This window comes from Danio rerio, chromosome 22 (assembly GCF_049306965.1).
Source record: "Danio rerio strain Tuebingen ecotype United States chromosome 22, GRCz12tu, whole genome shotgun sequence".
In the NCBI taxonomy this organism is placed as follows: Eukaryota; Metazoa; Chordata; class Actinopteri; order Cypriniformes; family Danionidae; genus Danio; species Danio rerio.
Genome location: NC_133197.1, coordinates 12,052,501 through 12,072,117, shown reverse-complemented (window position 1 = coordinate 12,072,117; position 19,617 = coordinate 12,052,501). Strand labels below are relative to the sequence as shown.

The 19,617-nt window shown below is 32.3% G+C and overlaps 1 protein-coding gene and 1 non-coding gene across 51 annotated transcripts in view; both read right to left on the bottom strand.

Annotated features, from left to right (window-relative positions):
- The window catches only part of r3hdm1 (R3H domain containing 1), a 75,487-nt gene that overhangs the window by 9,758 nt on the left and 46,112 nt on the right, over nucleotides 1-19,617 (bottom strand). For 7 of the 50 annotated variants that reach the window (XM_073937365.1, XM_073937377.1, XM_073937363.1 and 4 more), the window contains 6 exons: nucleotides 14,756-15,010; nucleotides 14,471-14,652; nucleotides 12,524-12,628; nucleotides 7,185-7,460; nucleotides 6,784-6,901; nucleotides 2,379-2,533 (listed from right to left, as the gene is read on the bottom strand). In XM_073937365.1, coding sequence (XP_073793466.1) covers nucleotides 2,379-2,533; nucleotides 6,784-6,901; nucleotides 7,185-7,460; nucleotides 12,524-12,628; nucleotides 14,471-14,652; nucleotides 14,756-15,010 — 1,091 coding nt within the window. The remainder of the gene's footprint in view (nucleotides 1-2,378; nucleotides 2,534-6,783; nucleotides 6,902-7,184; nucleotides 7,461-12,523; nucleotides 12,629-14,470; nucleotides 14,653-14,755; nucleotides 15,011-19,617) is intronic. The other 43 variants (XM_073937369.1, XM_073937380.1, XM_073937367.1 and 40 more) reach the window with 7 other exon arrangements.
- mir128-1 (microRNA 128-1) lies at nucleotides 6,645-6,742 on the bottom strand. Its single transcript, NR_030072.1, has one exon. It is a non-coding gene; the product is annotated as a microRNA 128-1 (primary transcript).

Here is a 19,617-nt window from a genome sequence, read left to right as displayed (position 1 = left end):
AATTGACATGAACTTGCAAAGTTTCTTTTAGGAAGTTTAATATGTGTGTAAAAGGAGCAGTATCAACAGATATTAAGCAAACAGTCTACTAATACTCAAACGGACTATAAAAATTGTCAAAAAGTGTTACCGAAATAAAAAAAAGTAAAAAAAACAAATCCATTTAGTCAATCTCTGGGTCTAACAGGAGAACTTTTAGCTTAGCTTAAATAATTGAGTTGGATTAGACCATTAGCATATCACTCAAAAATTACCAACAATTTTTATACATTTCTGTTTTAAACTACACTCTTTTGAATTTATTTTGTTTACTAAGACTGACAGAAAATTAAAAGTATGGAAGTTAGCTGCTTGCAGAGGCGAATGTAGTGATTTGGGGGCCCTAAGCAATTGCACCGTTTCTACTTTAATTCATTTTTTTTTTATTTAGCAGTTTTTCCTTTTATTTTCTAAGTTTCTTCTTAATGCAATCTCTAAATTTAAAATGATTTGTTTTCTTAAAATGGATACACAACTAAAAATAATAAAATACATAAATGATGACATTTTTAAAATAAGTCTTTACCTGATTTGACTGCTCCACTATTGGGTGTGGTGGACAAATTTGTGCAGAAGTAATAATAATATTTAATTTTATAATATTGTTATCACATAAAATTACATTATTATAATAACTTTATATTTCATTGTGTATTAAATAATATTTAATTGGGTTAAAATTGTATTTGTTTGACTCGCACCAAACAAAATATGCTAGAAAATGATGTTATTTATAGTTTATAGGTTAAATAAAATAATAATTACTTTTAGGTATTTATTTGGGGCCCCTAAGCAGCTGCTTACCTTGCCTACTGGTTAAATCCACCCCTGCCTACTTGGGGACTATTTTAAGGCCTTTTTGGCATATCATTGCGCCTGCTGCAGCCATGGCAGCCTTGATTATTACACCAGTATGACAGTATAGTTCCTAGCCATATTGGAGTAGAAAATAGCAACTATTAATTTGCTTTTTTATTCGCAAAACATGATAAAACTAAAGAAAACTAGAGAAAAGTCCAGCTTTAAATTAAAAAATGATCGAAATTATTTGGTAATTTTTTGAAGGAGATGCTAATGGTCTAATAAAATTCAATAATCTATGCTAAGCTAAGCTAAAAGTGCTCTTGCCAGACCTGGAAATTGTCTGAATGGGTTTAAAAAAAAATGGAAAAACTCAACAGTTTAACTCTACGGAACTTGTAAAATTTGCATATTTACAAAAAAAATAGAGTGTTCTTTTAAGAAATCGCAAATATCTTTAAAATAATATTACATGTTAACTAAAATGTTGTTTTAATATGCGTTTCATAGATATTCTCACATTTCCAGAACAAAAACATTTACATTTTTACATAAATTTACAGAACTTCAAAATTAGGGTTTAATTTCTTTGACATATTTAGAGTGAGAGGTATATTACAGAGGGAATTTCTGTATTTCTTTTTTTTACTCCACAATTCAACCAGAAAACAAAACTGGTGTCTTTAATTGTAAATGAAAATATGTAAATATATATTGTAGGAGGGATCTATAGACACAAATTGATCAAGAGCAACAAAATAAATTTAGCATATTTTCTTTTTAGCACAAGAGCGAAGATTAAAAATTCTTTGATAATTATTGTGCGAGATGCTAATGGTCTAATCTGATTCAATTATCTATGCTAAGCTAAAAGTACTCTAGTCAGACCCGAAGATTGTATGAATGGTTCAAAAATGGAAAAACTCAACAGTTTAACACTAGGGGACTTGTAAATTTAGCCTATTTACAACAAAATTTAATTTAACAAATCGCAAACAATTAAAAAAATGTGCATGTTATCTAAAATGTTGTTTTAATATGCGTTTCATTAATATTCTCACATTTCCAGTACAAATAGATTCAACTTCAAAATTAGGATATAATGTCTTTGACATATTGAGAGTCAGAGGTTTATTACAGAGGGAATCTGTGTATTTCCTTTTATTACTCCACAATTTACTCAGAAACCAAAAAAACAACTGATGTCTGAAAAGCAGTGAAGTGGAGACTCTATTTTGAGAAAATGGCCTTTCTTAAATATATATATATATATAGTAAGAGAGATCTATAGACAAAAAAGATCAAGTGCAACAAATGATATTTTGGACATTTTCTTTAAACAAGAGGAAATTTTTTTTAAATTCTTTAATAACTTTTGATTGAGATGCTAATGGTCCAATCCTATTCAATGATCTATGCTAAGCTATGCTACAACACTTTATGGAAAGCCAAAATTGAAAACCCGACCGTTGCATAAAACACACCGCCTCATTATAATAAAAATGTTTTAAGACAAATGGGCAGAAATCAACACTCACCTGGTACGGATGCATTGTGGGATATTGCACCATGACGCTCTGAATCTGATTGGTCAGTCCTCCCTGAGAGCTGACCAGCGATTGGTTCTGGTTCTGCTGAACTCCCATCATGCTCTGGTAACTGGGGGCTTGGGGAGGCATGACTGTCTGAAAACCTAAAAAACACATCAAACTATCCATTAGCATAAACGACGGCAACAAACAAACAACATCTGGAGCAGAATCATTAAGGGGATGTTTTACACAACATTAAAGTTGTAAACAGTTCGCAGTGTGGAAAGACTCAAGTGTGTGAAATGAAGACGAAACGGAGATGAGGAGAATCAGAAAGACGCTAATGTGGCTAATATAGACGGATGCTAACAAAATGCTCTCTGACTGAATGAGGTTTATAACCATTAAATACTAGTAAGACACACAAGTTCATGATCTGTGCAAAATAGCTGGACATTACAGCAATCATAAAACTCAGCACATCTGCTCATGTTTATATTATAATCATCCATTTTGTAGATTTAAATAATGATGTTAATAATCTAATATTACATAATTATCTATTAATATTTGGTATGCATTTAATAATTTTAATAAATAGGCTTCATCTTGATAATATAAAAAATAAATAATAATAAAGAATTTTATTTACTTTTATCTGATTATTAATCAATAAATGAAACTAAATAATTTAGTATTTAATGTGACAAGTGTGTAGAATAACATGTCTAATTTTACACATAATGAAGTACAATACTGCCATTATGAATAATGATCTAATTGTTAATTAATATAAAATATAATAAAATATAATTACAATTATATACAAATAACATGTTATTCATTATAATGTTAATAAAAAATGAAATATTTAAATAAAAATCTGTATTAACAAAGCAAAGAAAATGCATTTTATAATCTAAAACATAACAAAATCAACCATTTTGCACATAAAATTATATTTATTGTAACAACTGGTTATTGATATTCCTATTGTAACATTATATATTAAATTAAATGATTTTAAATAAATAAGGTCTGATTATATTAATAACAACAACAATAATAATACTAATATCTCCCAATACTAAACTGCAGCTAGAAGAGCATCCACTGTGTAAAACTTATGCTTTATAAGTTGGTTGTTCATTCCGCTGTAGCGACCCCAGATTAATTAAGGGACTAAGCTGAAGGAAAATGAAAAAAAAAAATAAAATAATAATGTATCTAACATTAATTTGATTATGAAATAAGTGAAACTTTACGGTAAAATTTAATTAAAAATATCTTAAATTAAAATGTTTTGTATTTAATGATAGACAAAGAATTATAACAACAACAATAACAATAATAATAAAAAAAATTTCCAATACTGGGCTGCAGCTGGAAGGGCATCCTCTGTGTAAAACATATGCTGGATGAGTTGGTGGTTCATTAAGCTGTGGCGAACCCAGGTTGATAAAGGACTAAGCCGAAGGAAATGAAAGAATGAATGAATGATAATGATAATAATAATAATAATAATAATAATGTATCAAACATTAATCTGATTATTAAATAAGTGAAACTTTACGGTAAATTAAAATGTTTTGTAATTAATGATACACAAAGAAAATATAGAATCAAAATGTATAACAATAAAATATAATAAACACATGTACTGAATAATAACCAAACGATTAACAAATATTAAACATTTAAATGAAAATAAAAAAAATATTTAATTAAAAATATCTTCAAAACAAAATCCGATCTTCATATTTAATATGCAGGGCTCAACAATAAAGACTGCCCGATGGTCCGGGGCCAGTGTGGGAGATGCTTGGGACAGTAGACAGGATCATTACTGGCCCGATTGGGGCCACCTTTTTGTTAAATAATTTCGAAATGAAATAAAATACCTTCACATTTTCCATATTGCTCTTTTTGTTTTGTTAACACATAATTTTGTTCATTATACATATATTGACATTTTAAAAGTATTATTTAAATAATTTTTAACATTTAGATAATTATAGGCGTTATTTTTGACACATTATTTAAAATATGTGGCTAAAAATAGCTATTAAATTGTATTTTTTCTTTGGTGGGGCCAGTGGAAATTTTGGCCGGGCAAGTAAAAATCTATACCTTGGCCCGATCGGACCAGTAGAATAAATCCTTTGCGTTAACCCTGATATGTATTACACAGCAGGATTCATATAAATGTACTTAATACTAACAGGTATATTTATAAATAGCTGTAATATTATTATAATTCTTCTGCTGTAGGTGAAATTGGTTGAGCGTTTCTCCCACTATCATTACATCCAGTACAGCTAAACGGAAGTCTCATTCCCTCCTCTCTCTCTCTCCCTCCCTCTCTCCCTCTCTGTGTTTGAGCGCACAGCTATTTTTACCTGCCCTTGCAAGGCCAAAGTGAAGAGAATAAAAGCCTGTCGATTGAGACCATACAACAGACACACGCGTACGCACACACACCTGTGAAATGGGTCTTTCAATGTCATTGTGGACAAGCTACGATGTGTTTTTTCCCTCTACATGTTTTTTTCTCTCTGTTTTTCCTTCATTTCTACACTGAGAGGTGAGAAACTGCGCTATTAAAGGAAGGAAGCTTCTGGACGATGTGCTTGCAGAGAAATTCTTATAGCACATACGCTGGCCATGGGGTTGCTATGCGGTTGCTATGCAGCTTGCATGTTACTATGCTAATAATATCCACAGCAATTATGACACTTAATAACGAGTACGAAAATAACGAGTATGAAAATAATGAGCTGAGACTTTTGTAATTACTGAGGATAAACACATTATTTTAACTCAACATTGGCAATAACTATGAAAAAATCCACTTTTGTGAAAACAAGTCGATGTTTAATCCATTAAAAAGATTCATTTTTAAAAAATAATTAAATAAACACGGTGCGACACAGCGGCTCAGTGGTTAGCACTGTGGCCTCACAGCAAGAAGGTCACTGCAGGGTCGAGCATTAATTAGGGAGGGGTCAATCCCCCCCAAACCCCCCTGTAATTCGCACCCTGGTTTCCTCCAGGTGCTCCGGTTTCCCCCACAGTCCAAAGACATGCGGTATGGGTGAATTGAATAAACTTAATTGTCTGTAGTGTATGTGTGTGAATGAGTGCCCCTATGGATGATTTTCAGTACTGGGTTGCAGCTGGAAGGGCATCTGTTGTTTAAAAGATATGCTGGAACAGTTGGCGGTTCATTCCTCTGTGGCGACCCCTGATTAATAAAGAGACTAAGCCGAAAGAAAATGAATGAATGAATAAACAGAATGTATACAAAATATGTATAAAATTTTATGTATATAAAATATATATATAAACAGTGTATGAATACAATAACAATGCCTTCATATATTTCAGAAATAGATATATATTTAGGTACATATCTTTGTTGCTGTTTTAGTTTATCATTTATGTATACGTTTATGTATTTATTGTCATTAACAGTCTTTGTTGCTGCTTAACATCTACATATTCGTTCATTTCCTTATTGTAATTTATAAAGGCAGCCTTTGGTGCCTGCGTCCAAATTATGTTTAATAACAATACATATTTAATGACAACATGTTTTATTATTGCTTATTTATTTACTATCAATGTAAATCAGCCTACGCTTTTCTCTGCTATAAACTGATTGATTGATTGATTGATTGATTGATTGATTGATTGATTGATTGATTGATTGATTGATTGATTGATTGGCATAAAGATAGCCTTTGTTGGTATAGAAATATTGAGATATTGTTGAAGGCTTTCTCATAAATATTTTCTATGATGCTGATAGGAGAAATAATAAATATATTTTTTTATTTATCTGCATTAATATAGGCCTCGACTCTAATGTGTTAAGAACATTCATCCACACAGACACCCATACACACAAACACATTCACGTTCTGTAGATGTGCCACCGAACATGCATTTATAGATTTCATATTGTGTGTGTGTGTGTGTGTGTGTGTGTACGGGTTTCAATGGTTTACAAGGATACAAATTTGTATAATGAGATGCGTAAGAGAATGTTAAGGTGGTTTATGAGGACATACCTTGTGTCCTCATAATTCAAACTGTTCAAAATCCTACCTCTAAATCTGCATCAGGCTTTCTGTGAGGGATGAGTTTTAAGGTAAGGTGATACAATGAGCCTTTTTTTACTGTATAAAAAGCATTATGCCTATGGAGAGTCCTCATAAACCACCAAAACCAATTATGTGTGTGTGTGTGTGTGTTTGTTTAGTTCAGAGTTGTCAGTGAGGGCTGGAAAAAGAGACCGGTTCACTGTGAGAAAGCCTACATGAATCTCATACAGTGCCACGGCCCCGTCTCCCAGCACTCCTCCTCCATCTGCGCAGTGTGTGTAGTGTGTGTGGGTGTGGGTGTTTACCTGTCTGCTGTGGTGCCAGTGTTTGGCTCTGGGTGGCGCTGTAGTGAACCGGTGGCCCTGTTCTGTAGTGTTGAGTCGAGTGAGAGAACTGACCCGGAGCACAGTAACACGCCGACACCTGTGTGTACACACACACACACACTTAATATCTTAAATATCACATAGTTTGTGTGCTGTAGTAATGTGTGTGTGTGTGTTGTTGTAAAGGAGTGTGTGTGTGTTGTGGTAATGGAGTGTGTGTGTTGCAGGAATAGAATGTGTGTTGTAGTAATAAAGTGTGTGTGTGTTGTAGGAATGGAGTGTGTGCATTGTAGGAATGAAGTGTGTGTGTTGTAGTAATGGAAATGTGTGTTGTAGTAATGGAGTGTGCCTATGTTGTGGTAATGGAGTGTGTGTTGTACCTGCTGCAGGGGCGTCTGCATGTACGCGTGTGGCTGCAGGACGGTTTGATTGACAGCTGTGTGGTGCTGGTAGGCGGGGCTTATGGTCTGTCCGGCAGAGGAAATCATGTATCCGGTTGGTGGAGGTGGAGGAGGGGGTGGGGCAGGAGGCGGGGCTTGATTGTTCTGCAGCAGAAGGGATTGCGGGTAAAGGCCTGTGTGTGGATCGGGAGCTTCTCCTGAAGCCTGGCGCACCAGATTCATGTGACTGAACTGAGCGCTCAAACCGTCCTGTTGCTGAACACACAAGAAGAAGAGGTAGTCAATTTCCGGTTGAAAAATAAACTAATTACTGCTGAAACTAGTAATAATGACTGTACAAATACACATTATTACAGACGGTACATTGGTAAATCATTCAAATGTAAAAAATAACAAAAAAATCTTTAAAAAATAAAATAAATTAAACAAATAAATATAAATACTGGAATTCGGTACCAGTCGATACTGACATTTTAGAAACATGCATTTCCCGCTAACATTTGAGCACTGTTAAGCGCGTTCTTAAACAGTGCTGATTTGTCAATGTGTTCACATGCTCAACAGAAATGACTGTGAATAGCTGTGAAGGGCATCAGTTCACCAAACTTACAGTTGTTTACTGAGTGTAAACACAGAGAGACACTGGAGCGTTTTAAAGCAGCGATTGATCAACAGATCGCTCATATGTCAGCTTATAGACAAACCACCTGATCAACGCGATTTGAAACGCTCCAGTGTCTGGTGTACACGTAGTAAACAGCGGTGAGTTTGGTAAACTGATGACCTTCACGACCAATCAAAGTCATTTCTGTGAGCAAGTGAACACAATGGCAAATCAGCACTGTTTAAAGGTTTAGGACACCCCGGAGAACTTTTTTTTTATTATATTAACAGATATGTGTGTGTTGAGCATCAGTTAAGACAATGTTAGCACCTGTCAGCTTTAATTGTGGGGAAAACTGGATAATTTTGAGCTTTTGTCAGCTAATTTCAGCTTCCGGGTTTAAAATGATTTTTGGGGCGGGATCAAAATCAGTGACGTTGCGCAGTACTGCAAGTGCAATGATGACGCGTCGGTTTCTCATTATTATTCATAGCGGAGTTTTCTTATCCTATGAGAAGAGCCGGCTGCTTAATTATTCATGAGACCTGCCAGACCTGCCAGTGTCAAGCCTGAGCTGAGAGACAAGGAAACCACGGCACAGTATTTAGCCGTTCATGAAGGCTCATATGCGTTTGTTTCCATCATCCACGGGGTTTGTTGCATGTTTTTTCCCCGCGATCTTGTCAGGGCCGATCATACAGCAAAGCTGTGTGTGTGCTGTTAGCATTTTTGTCGGGAGAGCAGCACGAGAATTAGAGAATGGCCGGCGTTGTCTTTTATCAGGAGTTCGTTCACATTCAGACACATCACTGTGCTGCTGTGTTTACCTAAATCCTCCAGATTACCAGCAGGGCTAATGGTTAAAATAGACAGGTCAGGAGACCTGCTGCACTGAGTCTGCTGGATACGGGGATTGAGGGAGAAGTCCTCATTTAAAGGGTTTACATGAACACACTTATCTTTATAATGATACAAATTGTAGTTATGTGTATATGAAATTACGAATAACAAATGTAGCAGGGCAATAAATCACTGTTCATTTCTTTGCATTTTAACTTTGTAAACTATAAACTAATGCGTCTCCTCACGGTTTGTCTCATTTTGTGAGCTAACTGAGAACAATAGCTCACACTCTCCCCTGCTGGCCACGCCCACTCCTGCCTGATGCTCGCGGAGCTCCACGCCCATTAATCATGCATCTTTTGAAAAAATTCTGAAGTAGACTTTAACCGAAAGTGGGGGGTGTCATGGCCCTTTAAGAACGCGCTTAACAGCGCTCAATGTTTGCTGGAAATGGACTTTTCTAAAATTTCACGTATATTCTGTTTTTCTCATGTTAATTTATATAAAGATAAAAGGGATGATTATTGACTTTTAAATGCAATGTTCAAATTTCATATGTTAAATAAACGCATATATGCAATACATATATAACATTAAAAATCAAATTACTTAAATAGATTTTTAATAAATTAATGTTTCACAATTTATGTTTCTATAAAATGTCACATACAAAATACATTGATGTATGACATTAACTCTTTTGATCACCAGCCACTGTGGCTAGTAGATTTCCAACATTACTAGCCACTCGCCATTTTCACTAGCTGCAATTTTGTTGTTGGGAAAATACATTTTATACACATAAATAAGACTTTGACGTGCTAAAGTTACTTGATTTAGATTTTGCGTTATCTCCTCTTCATTCATTTCACTTTTTGTGTGTCATGTATGAGCTTATTTATTTATTTATTTTTTTTATTTAATTTATCTTATTTTCTTTTTTTAAAAGAAATTCATTTAAATAGTTTTTGCATATGTGGGAAAGGGTAAATTAATTATAAATTTATCTAATTTTCATAATTTGTTTTTTACATTCTTTAACTTTTTTTGCGTTTGTGGAAAAGGGACATTTTACAGCAATACTGTATACAAAAAGAAAAATCATAATTACACAAAATATAGTTCCTTATAGTTATAACTACCACTTACAATTTACATTTAAAATGTTGTTTCAAAATACATATCGTCTCTTTAATTATTTTTGAAAACCTCAATAAATAAATAAATAAATAAATAAATAAATAAATAAATAAATTATATATATATATATATATATATATATATATATATATATATATATATATATATATATATATATATATACATAAATAATAAAATGTAGATTAAAGTAGATATATAAAATGTATGTAAAATATTAAATCAATAAAAAAAACATTTTAGTTATAAATTAATAAATTACACTGATAAAATAGCAAAAATAAAAATAAAATAAAATAAATAAATAAATAAAAATAAATATGTAAAATAAATAAATAAAACTAAAATAATAAAATAACAAGTAAATTATAATAAAATAATAAAATCCAAAACAGTAAATAAGCAACTAGAATTGGGTCAAAATGTAACTTTTTTTTTTTTTTTATTAAATGAACTAAATCAATCAATAGCTCTAATTAGCTGGTCAGCATGTCTTTTCATCTGATTACTCAACATAAGGACGTCTATTTTGGACAAGTGGATCATGACAGAAAGTAAAGCAGGCCGGCAGATGAAAGTGCATCCAGCAGCAGACCAGAGATCAGCCTTCACTGCACTTTATTAAAACACTCGCAACATCTGCTGCCATTAATTATGAATGTGCTCTGAATGAACTAATGAGAGGGTTATATTTGGTAGAAACGGGTCACACACACTGAGAAATATAACACTGCTGACCCAGTTCAGTCATTTAGTGATCCTCTGCTGGATTCAGGAAAACGGACTAACAATCAAATATTGCCTTTTTGGCACCTTGTGAGATAAACTAGATATCAATAGAATAAGGAAATCATTACACAAAAAAGAGGGAGAAAGACGAATAAAAAAAATTAAAGATTGACAAAGAGAGAAGAGAAATGTGAAAATATTTTAAGGGGTAATATTCATTTTATATTCATGATCATTTTGATTACAATTAGATTTCATATTCAATTCTGCAATGAATATTACATTTTTAAATAAAATTAAATATGAATATTAAATATAAATAATGCATTAAATAGAATTTTTAAAGTAAAATAAATCAAAAATAACAAAAAAATAAACATTTAAAATGCTAAAATCTTGTTTCAAAAAACCCCCAAAAAGGTTCAAATGATATGCAATTTTAAAGTATGTACTGGATATTTTGTTTTTAAATTCTAAAAGTATTAAAAAATTAAATAAATTATAGTAACAGCAATGGTTTAAGAAAAGGCACAAGAAAAAAAAGGATATAACCCTGCTTCATAAAAAAATAATTTTGGATGGCATTTTTTAAAACTCTTAATGTCGCCAGCTAACACACAATGCATTTTTTAACACACACAGAAAATATGAAGTGTAAGACAAATTTATTTAAAAATATATTAAAGATAAATAATTTTGAACACTAAATTCTCTCTTTTTTTAAGTATGTCATAAAATATTTCAGATTCTCATTTAACATGTTTTTGTTTTGTTTTATTTTACAATAAAACCAAAATCAAGTGTAGTAGTGCAACAGGATTATGTTTGTTTGATTTTTTTTGTAAACCAACAATGCTGTGTGGGTAAACCATCATTCTTTAAATGCCTTAACAGTCATTATTTAAAACAGTCAAAATATGGTCAAACATCTGGTAGAGCAAGCAGTTCAAGGGTTAAAGGGACACAGTTCTTATTATTTTCATATGGCAAATACATTTTTATAAAAATGGTAAAATATGTATTTATGTATTTATATATTAAACCATATATACTAAAAATCTAAAATGACCAAAAATATAAAAGAAAAAACATTTTATAAAAAAACGAACCTATTATTAATTTAAATACAATTGTAACAGAGTAAGAATACCTACGTATTGCACATTTAACTTTTAAAATATATTATATTTAATAAATATTATAAATATTCCATTTATACTCATATTTAAATATAAAAATATATTTAAAAATAACTCAATAAAAACAGATTGAACTAATTTACTAAATAATACTTTTAAGAACTTTTTTCTGCAGGTTTCTTCAAGTCAAATTTAAGACTTTAAAAAAACAAATTAATTTGTTTATTAAACCTTTACAGATAACAAAGTAATTTTACAGAGAAATTTAAACAATTATTATTCCCACCCCCACCCTCTAATTTAAGACTTTTTAAGACCTTTTAAGACCAATATGAATAAAATTTTACACTTTTACAGGGCTAAACACTAAGAAAGATCCAGTTACTGCTGTAATAGGTTGTAAAAGATGTGCTGTTTTAGTTTTCTTTCCCTGATTAGGGAACTTAATGTTGAGAACGTGCTGTAAAAAAGTCTAACAGCTGTTTCTGTATCTCTTTGTAATAAAAAAAAAAAAATCTATAAAAAAAGATTTAGACATGGATTATTGGATGTCAGCCCGTTTTGGGTAGCTTTACTTGCACATAGTAAAATTAAAACCCGCTTAAAATGATTGAAGACCTACAACACTATATTTTAGCGAATTTAGGACTTTTTAAAGCTTACATTTTTATTTTTGAAATTTAAGATATTTTAAGACTAAGTCCAAGCGGACACCCTGTATTAAATCTGATGTCAAAAGAGCACAAACACTCTCTGTGAGATCTGGGGTAATAAATGGGGGAAAAAGAGAGTGTAGATGATGATGATGAGGAGGAGGAGGAGGAGGAGGAGAGCAGCTTCAGTACCACAGTGTATTGCTGAGTGAAAGCAGCAGGAGGAGCAGGAGGAGGCAGGAGAGGAGGACAAGAGACTGCAGCCGCCGCAGCAAACTGAACAGACGGAGCAGACGACTGAACAGCAGAGAGAGGAGAAAGAGAGAAAGAGAGAGAGAGAGAGAGAGATGAACAACAGAGCCACAGACTTAAAGACTACAGCTCACAACATGCAGACTGTCAACTCCTATTTATACTTCTGCACCATCGCACAGCCTTCCCTTTACTCTCACGCAAGCCCAATGTAAGAATGTAACTACTCATTGTGATGAAGTGAAGCACAAGATCTGTGCTGTGTTTAGTTGTCAAGTTGTCATAAAACCTTAAAACTAAATTTCTTTTCTTTTTTTTTTTTTTTTTTTAGAAATGTTGACAGATACAGTTGAAGTCAAAATTATTAGCTCTGCTGTGATTTTTTATTTATTTAATTTTCAATATTTCTCAAATGATGTTTAACAGAACAAGGAATTTTTCACAGTATTTTCTATAATATTTTTTGTTCTGGAGAAAGTCTTATGGTTTTATTTTGGCTAGAATAAAAGCAGTTTTCATATAACTGTTATAATACAGTTTTCAAATAATTCAATATCGATAATTACTGAATATTTGTAACAATAAATGTAGCAACATAAGGATCTTTTTTTATTCGACTACCTCTATTTAATTTACCAACATTACTAAGGCTAAATTTCTGATGTCTTTATAATCAAACAAACATAAGTGTTAAAGAAACTGTTAAACTTGAGTAATAAAGTGATACAAAGTGTGTGCAATGGTAAAAGTAGATCAACATCTGTAAGAAGTGAATAATAATGATACAGTAAACCTCAAACTCTGTCAACAAAACAAATTATGATAATCAAATCTGAACCTTCAAGTAAAGGAAATAACCATCATTATATATCTATTGCAACGTTACAAATTGTTAAGTTGAATAACTACATTACCCACTATGCTAAAAAAATCGTTCAGATGGGATGCTAGTAGCTGGGATGCACAAGAAAAGAAACCAAAAAGCCACTCTGGCAACATCCTTAGATGCTTTTTTTATTTACAATCTCCTCACTGCTGCTATACGGCACTCATTTTCACTTGCCTCCATCGGAAATGACAAACTCACACCCTAAGCGTACTGGCATTACTTCCAAGGCACGTGCTCAGCAGCCACATTTTAATGAAACTACAGCGCTTCATACCGAAATTTCAAACAAAACTTTTTTTATTATCGATATTGACAATGGTGTTTGGTCAATAAATACCGATATCGATTTTATTGCCCAGCCCTCCTTTGACAAATCTCTTTTTAAACTATTTAATTCATTTTGCCAAAATATTATTAAAATGTTACAAGTTGCGTCCTACAACTAGCTCAAATGTTGATTGCAATACAAACAAGTCATAACTAGAATGTGATAACAAAGAGAAAATAATCCTTCATTGTTTAAAATAATAAATTCAACAAAAAAATCAGAGCAGTGAATAGAAAAACTACACATAGTAAATAATCAAATAAATTATTTCAATATTTTTTTTTCAAATAAATAAATGCAGTAGTTTTAGAACTTTATTACGTAACTTGATTTTTGTTTTCACATTGAGAAGTCAAAAGAAAACAAATTGTGCTTCGTGAAAATAAAATAAAAACCCCCAAACAAATTCTAAAAGTATATAAAATATTACTAAAATAATACAACTTAAAAACAAATATATAAGACAAAAGTATTCATGCAACGAATGACGAACACAATGTATGTAGCTTACATTAAAAAATAGAAAGATAAAAACACCATCAATAAATTACTATATTATAAGGTTACGTCACTAAATAAACAATTAAAACAAGACAAAAACAAAAATAACAAAAACTTTAAAATAATTTGTAATTATTAACCATGAAATAAAAGATTTGTGTTTACTCACCTGCGCTAGAAGGTGATTGGCCGGCTGAGGTGGAGGGGGAAGAGGTGGAGGTGGAGGAGGGGGCGGGGCAGGATGTAAAGTCATGTGCTGCTGGCCTCGCCCCTGCTGTGATGTCATCGCAGGGTTATAAACCACAGGACTTCCATCGGGGTTGACGAACGGCTGACCTGCGTAACACAAACCTGACATGGTCAATGAACACAGCAGAAATCGCAATCGCGCAAATGAATTAGTACGGAAAATTAGTATCGCACATTAACAAAAAATCTCCGTTCTCCGAGATACCTGTCTGTGGATTGAGCAGGACGCTGCCCGGCGGGATGGCGCTGGCGTCCAGAGGAACGATGTAGAAGCTAGCGTTAGCGTTAATGTTAGCGTTAGTAGTGCTGCTCTGAGAGGCTGCGCTGCCCCCTATGGGTGCAGAGGGATGAGGGGCCACAGGGGCCATGGTGAAGGGCCGAACCGGGCCCGGTAACGACAGCTGAGCAGGCCGAGAGAGAGACCCGGAAGAAGAGCCTACGCTACTAGAAGAGTCTGAACCTGAAGGAGGACGGAGAACCAGAGCTTTACTGGAGGACTTAGGATGGGAGGTGAAATGAGGGAATGAACATAGGATGTTGGCCAGAGCAGATAATATATATAGACAGGAAATTATATCAAAGTTAAAAAATGATGGAGGCAAGCAAGGGGGTTTGAATAAAAAAATATGACAAAAAAATAAGATGTATTAGGTGACTGTTAAAGAGCGATTAAATAGCGATTATTTTTAAGAAAGTTGTTAGATTTTTGTTAATTTATTATGACTATTCATTCTTTATTATTCATTACATTTAATTTCAGATTTATTTAATTTAAAGGGTTGATAAAAAAATAGAAAGGAATCTAAATGTATTACTTCTAAATGGTGATTATTTAAAATATAACGAAATACAATAAAACAATACAATAAAATAAAAATAAAACATACATCCAGCTATTAAATTGAAATTAAATTTAAATATAAATATGACTGCAAACCGTATAGAATTTATGACAATAATGATTTAAATAAAAACTAAAATTAGGAGCAAATTTGGTTTTGTTAGTAACTAAAATAAAAGCAACAAATCTAATTTTTTTTCTAATTTTTATCTAGTTGCAATCAGAATTACAGGGTTCATGCACATTTTTGCGACTAAAATTACATGACTTTTCCATGACTTTTCCAAGACTTTCAAGTACATATTCATGACCTAATGTTTCATGCAATGTCTACATATGTGTGATAAAAGAAAAACAATGCATGTTCAAATTTATTACAGCATATTGTAAAACACGCAACAATGTATTTAGTTTCAATTTATATCTATGTAAAATTGATTTAGATAATGCTTACACAGCACTAATAATGTGACAGTATGTGATTGGCCAAGGACAGAAAAGAAGTAAATGGCCTATAATGCTTAACATAGCTAGGAAATTTTCACAGTATGTCTGATAATATTAATATATGATAATATTCTGGAGAAAGTCTTATTTGTTTAATTTCAGCTAAAATAAAAGCAGTTTTAATTTAAAAAAATATATTTATATATTTTTTTCGATAGTCTACACAGAACAAACCATCGTTATACAATAACTTGCCTAATTACCCTAACCTGCTTAGTTAACCCAATTTACCTATTTAAGCCTTTAAATGTCACTTTAAGCTGTTTAGAAGTGGCTTGAAAAATATCAGGTCAAATATTATTTACTGTCATCATGGCAAAGATAAATCAGTTATTAAGATAAATCAGTTATTAGAGATGAGTTATTAAAACTATTATGTTTAGAAATGTGCTGAAAAAATCTTCTCTCCGTTAAACAGAAATTGGGGAAAAAAAATAAACGGAGGCTAATAATTCAGGGGGTTTAATAGTTCTGATTGCAACTGTATCTATAGTAGTCGGAGGAAGAATCGTGTATTTATATTCCTATAAAATAATTGTTAAAATTCTGATTAAAATAAACAAAATATATAATCTGACTGCAAATCACACAGGGTATTTTTCTGTAATAACCCCTCACCGTACCCCCCCCCCCCCCCCCAAAAGGAATAAAATAATAAATATACAAAAGCTAAACTAAAATATTTAGAAATCATCAAATATTAATCTGAAAGCAAACCACGTAAGGGTTTTTGCTAAATAATCAAAGTAAAAAAATACATTAGTAAAACTTGTTTTATCTGATGTTTATATTTGAAAGCTACCAAAAAAAAAGAACGAAAAAAAAAGTATGAAACCACTGACAGATAACAGCAAAATACAATTTCTGATCCGCCTGTTCAAACACAACTCTGCTGTAGGAGAGATCCAGAGGTTGCTGAACGGAAGAGGAGCTTCATTAAATATTAAAAATGATAAATATATATTGGCGTCGACTTCTTGAGCTTCTAAATGCCAGAGCATAAATAACCAATGAAGCCGGAGAGCAGAAGCCTCTGAATACCAATGTGTTCTCTTAGCCGTTCCTCGATGGACACGAAATGGGTAAAAAGAGGGCAACACACACACACACACACACACACACACACACACGCATGCAAGCATGGACGCGCGCACACACATACAAGGTCGATTCAAGGCATGAACAGAAACAGATGCTGCAAAAACACACTTGAAAAGAACAAAACGTTGTGCAAAGAAGAGCAAGACTGGGAAAGTGAAAGTGAAAGAAAGAAATACATGTCGGAATTACATCAAAATGTGAAAAGTTCGGCTATGATGGTTAGCATTTTCATGAGGGTAAATAGCTATTTTTATGGTTGTAAGAAAATATTTAATTTGTTTAGACATGACTTAAATATAGCCATTTCATTCAAAAAGCACTGGATTCATCATAGCTTTACGGTGGTTGGCATGAAAACAAAGCACTGATTGGAAAAGAATGTGCACATTTTTAATTATGGTAATTCCGACAAAAACCGTAGACTGAAAATGAAATCGGCTTACTTCAAAAACTACAGATGTCTAGGGATGCATGATATACCCGTAAATTTGGTATAGATAGAAAGTGGATGTTTAATTTTGGTTGTCAATTTTAACTTTAAACCATTTATTTCAATTAAACAGTGTTTGCGGTCAAAATGTTTATGTTTTCTAAATTTATTTAGTTTTATAAAACATTTTGATAATGATTAAGGAAGCATAGTGTATGTTCAGATTTGAAATTACACAAGAAAACAGAATGCTAGAGAAGGGGCTTAAACAAAAGACCTTGATGATGTCACAAAAAATGGAACATTATGTCAGAAGCTCAAACTATTTTATTTAGATTTGATTTTCTTTGGAATACTTGTATCAAATGATTAAGGTCTACATTTGGATTTAAAATTACACACAAAAAACGCAAGGGAAGGGCTTAAAATTAAGGTATTGATGTCATTGGAAACAGAATATTGTTTCCGAGGCTCAATTTTTATTTAGATTGGATTTATTTTGGGATAAGTTTTGCAACTCTACATTTAGATTTTAAAAATGCAAGGGGAGGGGCTTAAAGATATAACCTTGATGATGTCACCAGAAACGGAACATCGTTTCAGAAGCACAATTTTCTTTAGATTTGGTTTTCTTTGGAATACATTCAGCGAATGATTAAGGAAGGAAAGTCTACATTTTGATTTGAAATTAAATTTTTAAAAAATGCAAGGAGAGTGGCTTAAACATTAATGATGTCATCAGAAACGGAACATCAGCTGTGTCTCATTTCAGAGGCTGCATCGTCCGAAGGATTGTAGACTTCCAAGGTGACTCATTCGAAGTCCACACAGGCAGAATCGAGTGTTTTGATTTAGATGATCTAGCCTACAGAGGAAAGATCTTGTCACCTAGCAACCATAACAGCTGCCGTTAATGAGCGGTAATAAATTTTGTAATGACTTTTTACAAAGTGATTTCAAAAATTATTTTAAGTATTCTGAAGGCAAAACAAGGTTTACAAAAACTGGAAATATATTTTCCTTGGATACTTGTACACATACAAATTTACACAATCAGAAATATCTCTTTTTAGTTAGACGTTTCATACTTTTCTTTTTTACGCAATTAGATATTTAGATTTTCTTTTAAAAATGTCCTGCCGTTATTAGTGCGCAATGAATATTGGGACGTTCGAGGTCACAAAGAATTCACCAGTTGTATCCTTCATTACTTGGGAAACGATGGCCACATTTAAAGGCTGCATTTGAAGGAGACTTTGAATTTTTTTTTTTAAAATGAGACAATCTTCGACGCAGCGCTCTTTGAAATGCATCTTTCGGAGGATGCAGCCTCTAAAATGAGACAAAGCTATGGTTTCAGAAGCACAAACTTTCAAACTATTTTAAACTAGATTTTCTTCGGAACACTTTGCAAATGATTAAAGAAGGAAAGCTAAATTTATTTTTGAAATAAAAATTTTGAAAAATGCAAGGGGAGGGGCTTAAACATGAAACCTGAACTTAAATGCCACCAGAAACGGAACATATTTTCAGATGTGGTTCAGGTTTGGTTTTCTTTGGAATACATTTAGCAAATAATTTAGGAAGGAAAGTCTACATTTAGATTTAAATTATATATAAAAAAATAATGCAAGAGGAGGGACTTAAACATGGGGCTTTGATGACGCTACCAGAAACGGAACATTGTTTTCGAAGAGCAAACTATTTTATTTAGATTTGTTTTTTTTTTTTAGAATACATTTTGCAAATGATTAATCAAGCAAATTTGTTTTTTCACATTTAGATTTGAAAAAACAAAACAAAACAAAAACAACGTCAGGGGAGGGGCTTAAACGCAAGGCCTTGCTGATGTCACTGGAAACCAAACATCATTTTAGAAGCAAATTTATTTAGATGAGGTTTTTTTAAAAATACTTTTTGCAAGCGATTAAAGGAAAGTCTACATTTAGATTTTAAATTTTATTTAAAAAAATACAAGGGCAGGGGCTTAAAAAAGGCCTTGATGATGTCACCAGAAACGAAAAATCGTTTCGGAAGCACAAACTATTTTATTTAAATTTTACTTTCTTTGGAACACATTTAGCAAATGATTATGGAAGGAAAGTTTACATTTAGATTTTAAATAAGATTTAAAAAAATAATGCAAGGGGAAGGGCTTAAACACAAGGCCTTGATGATGTTACTGGAA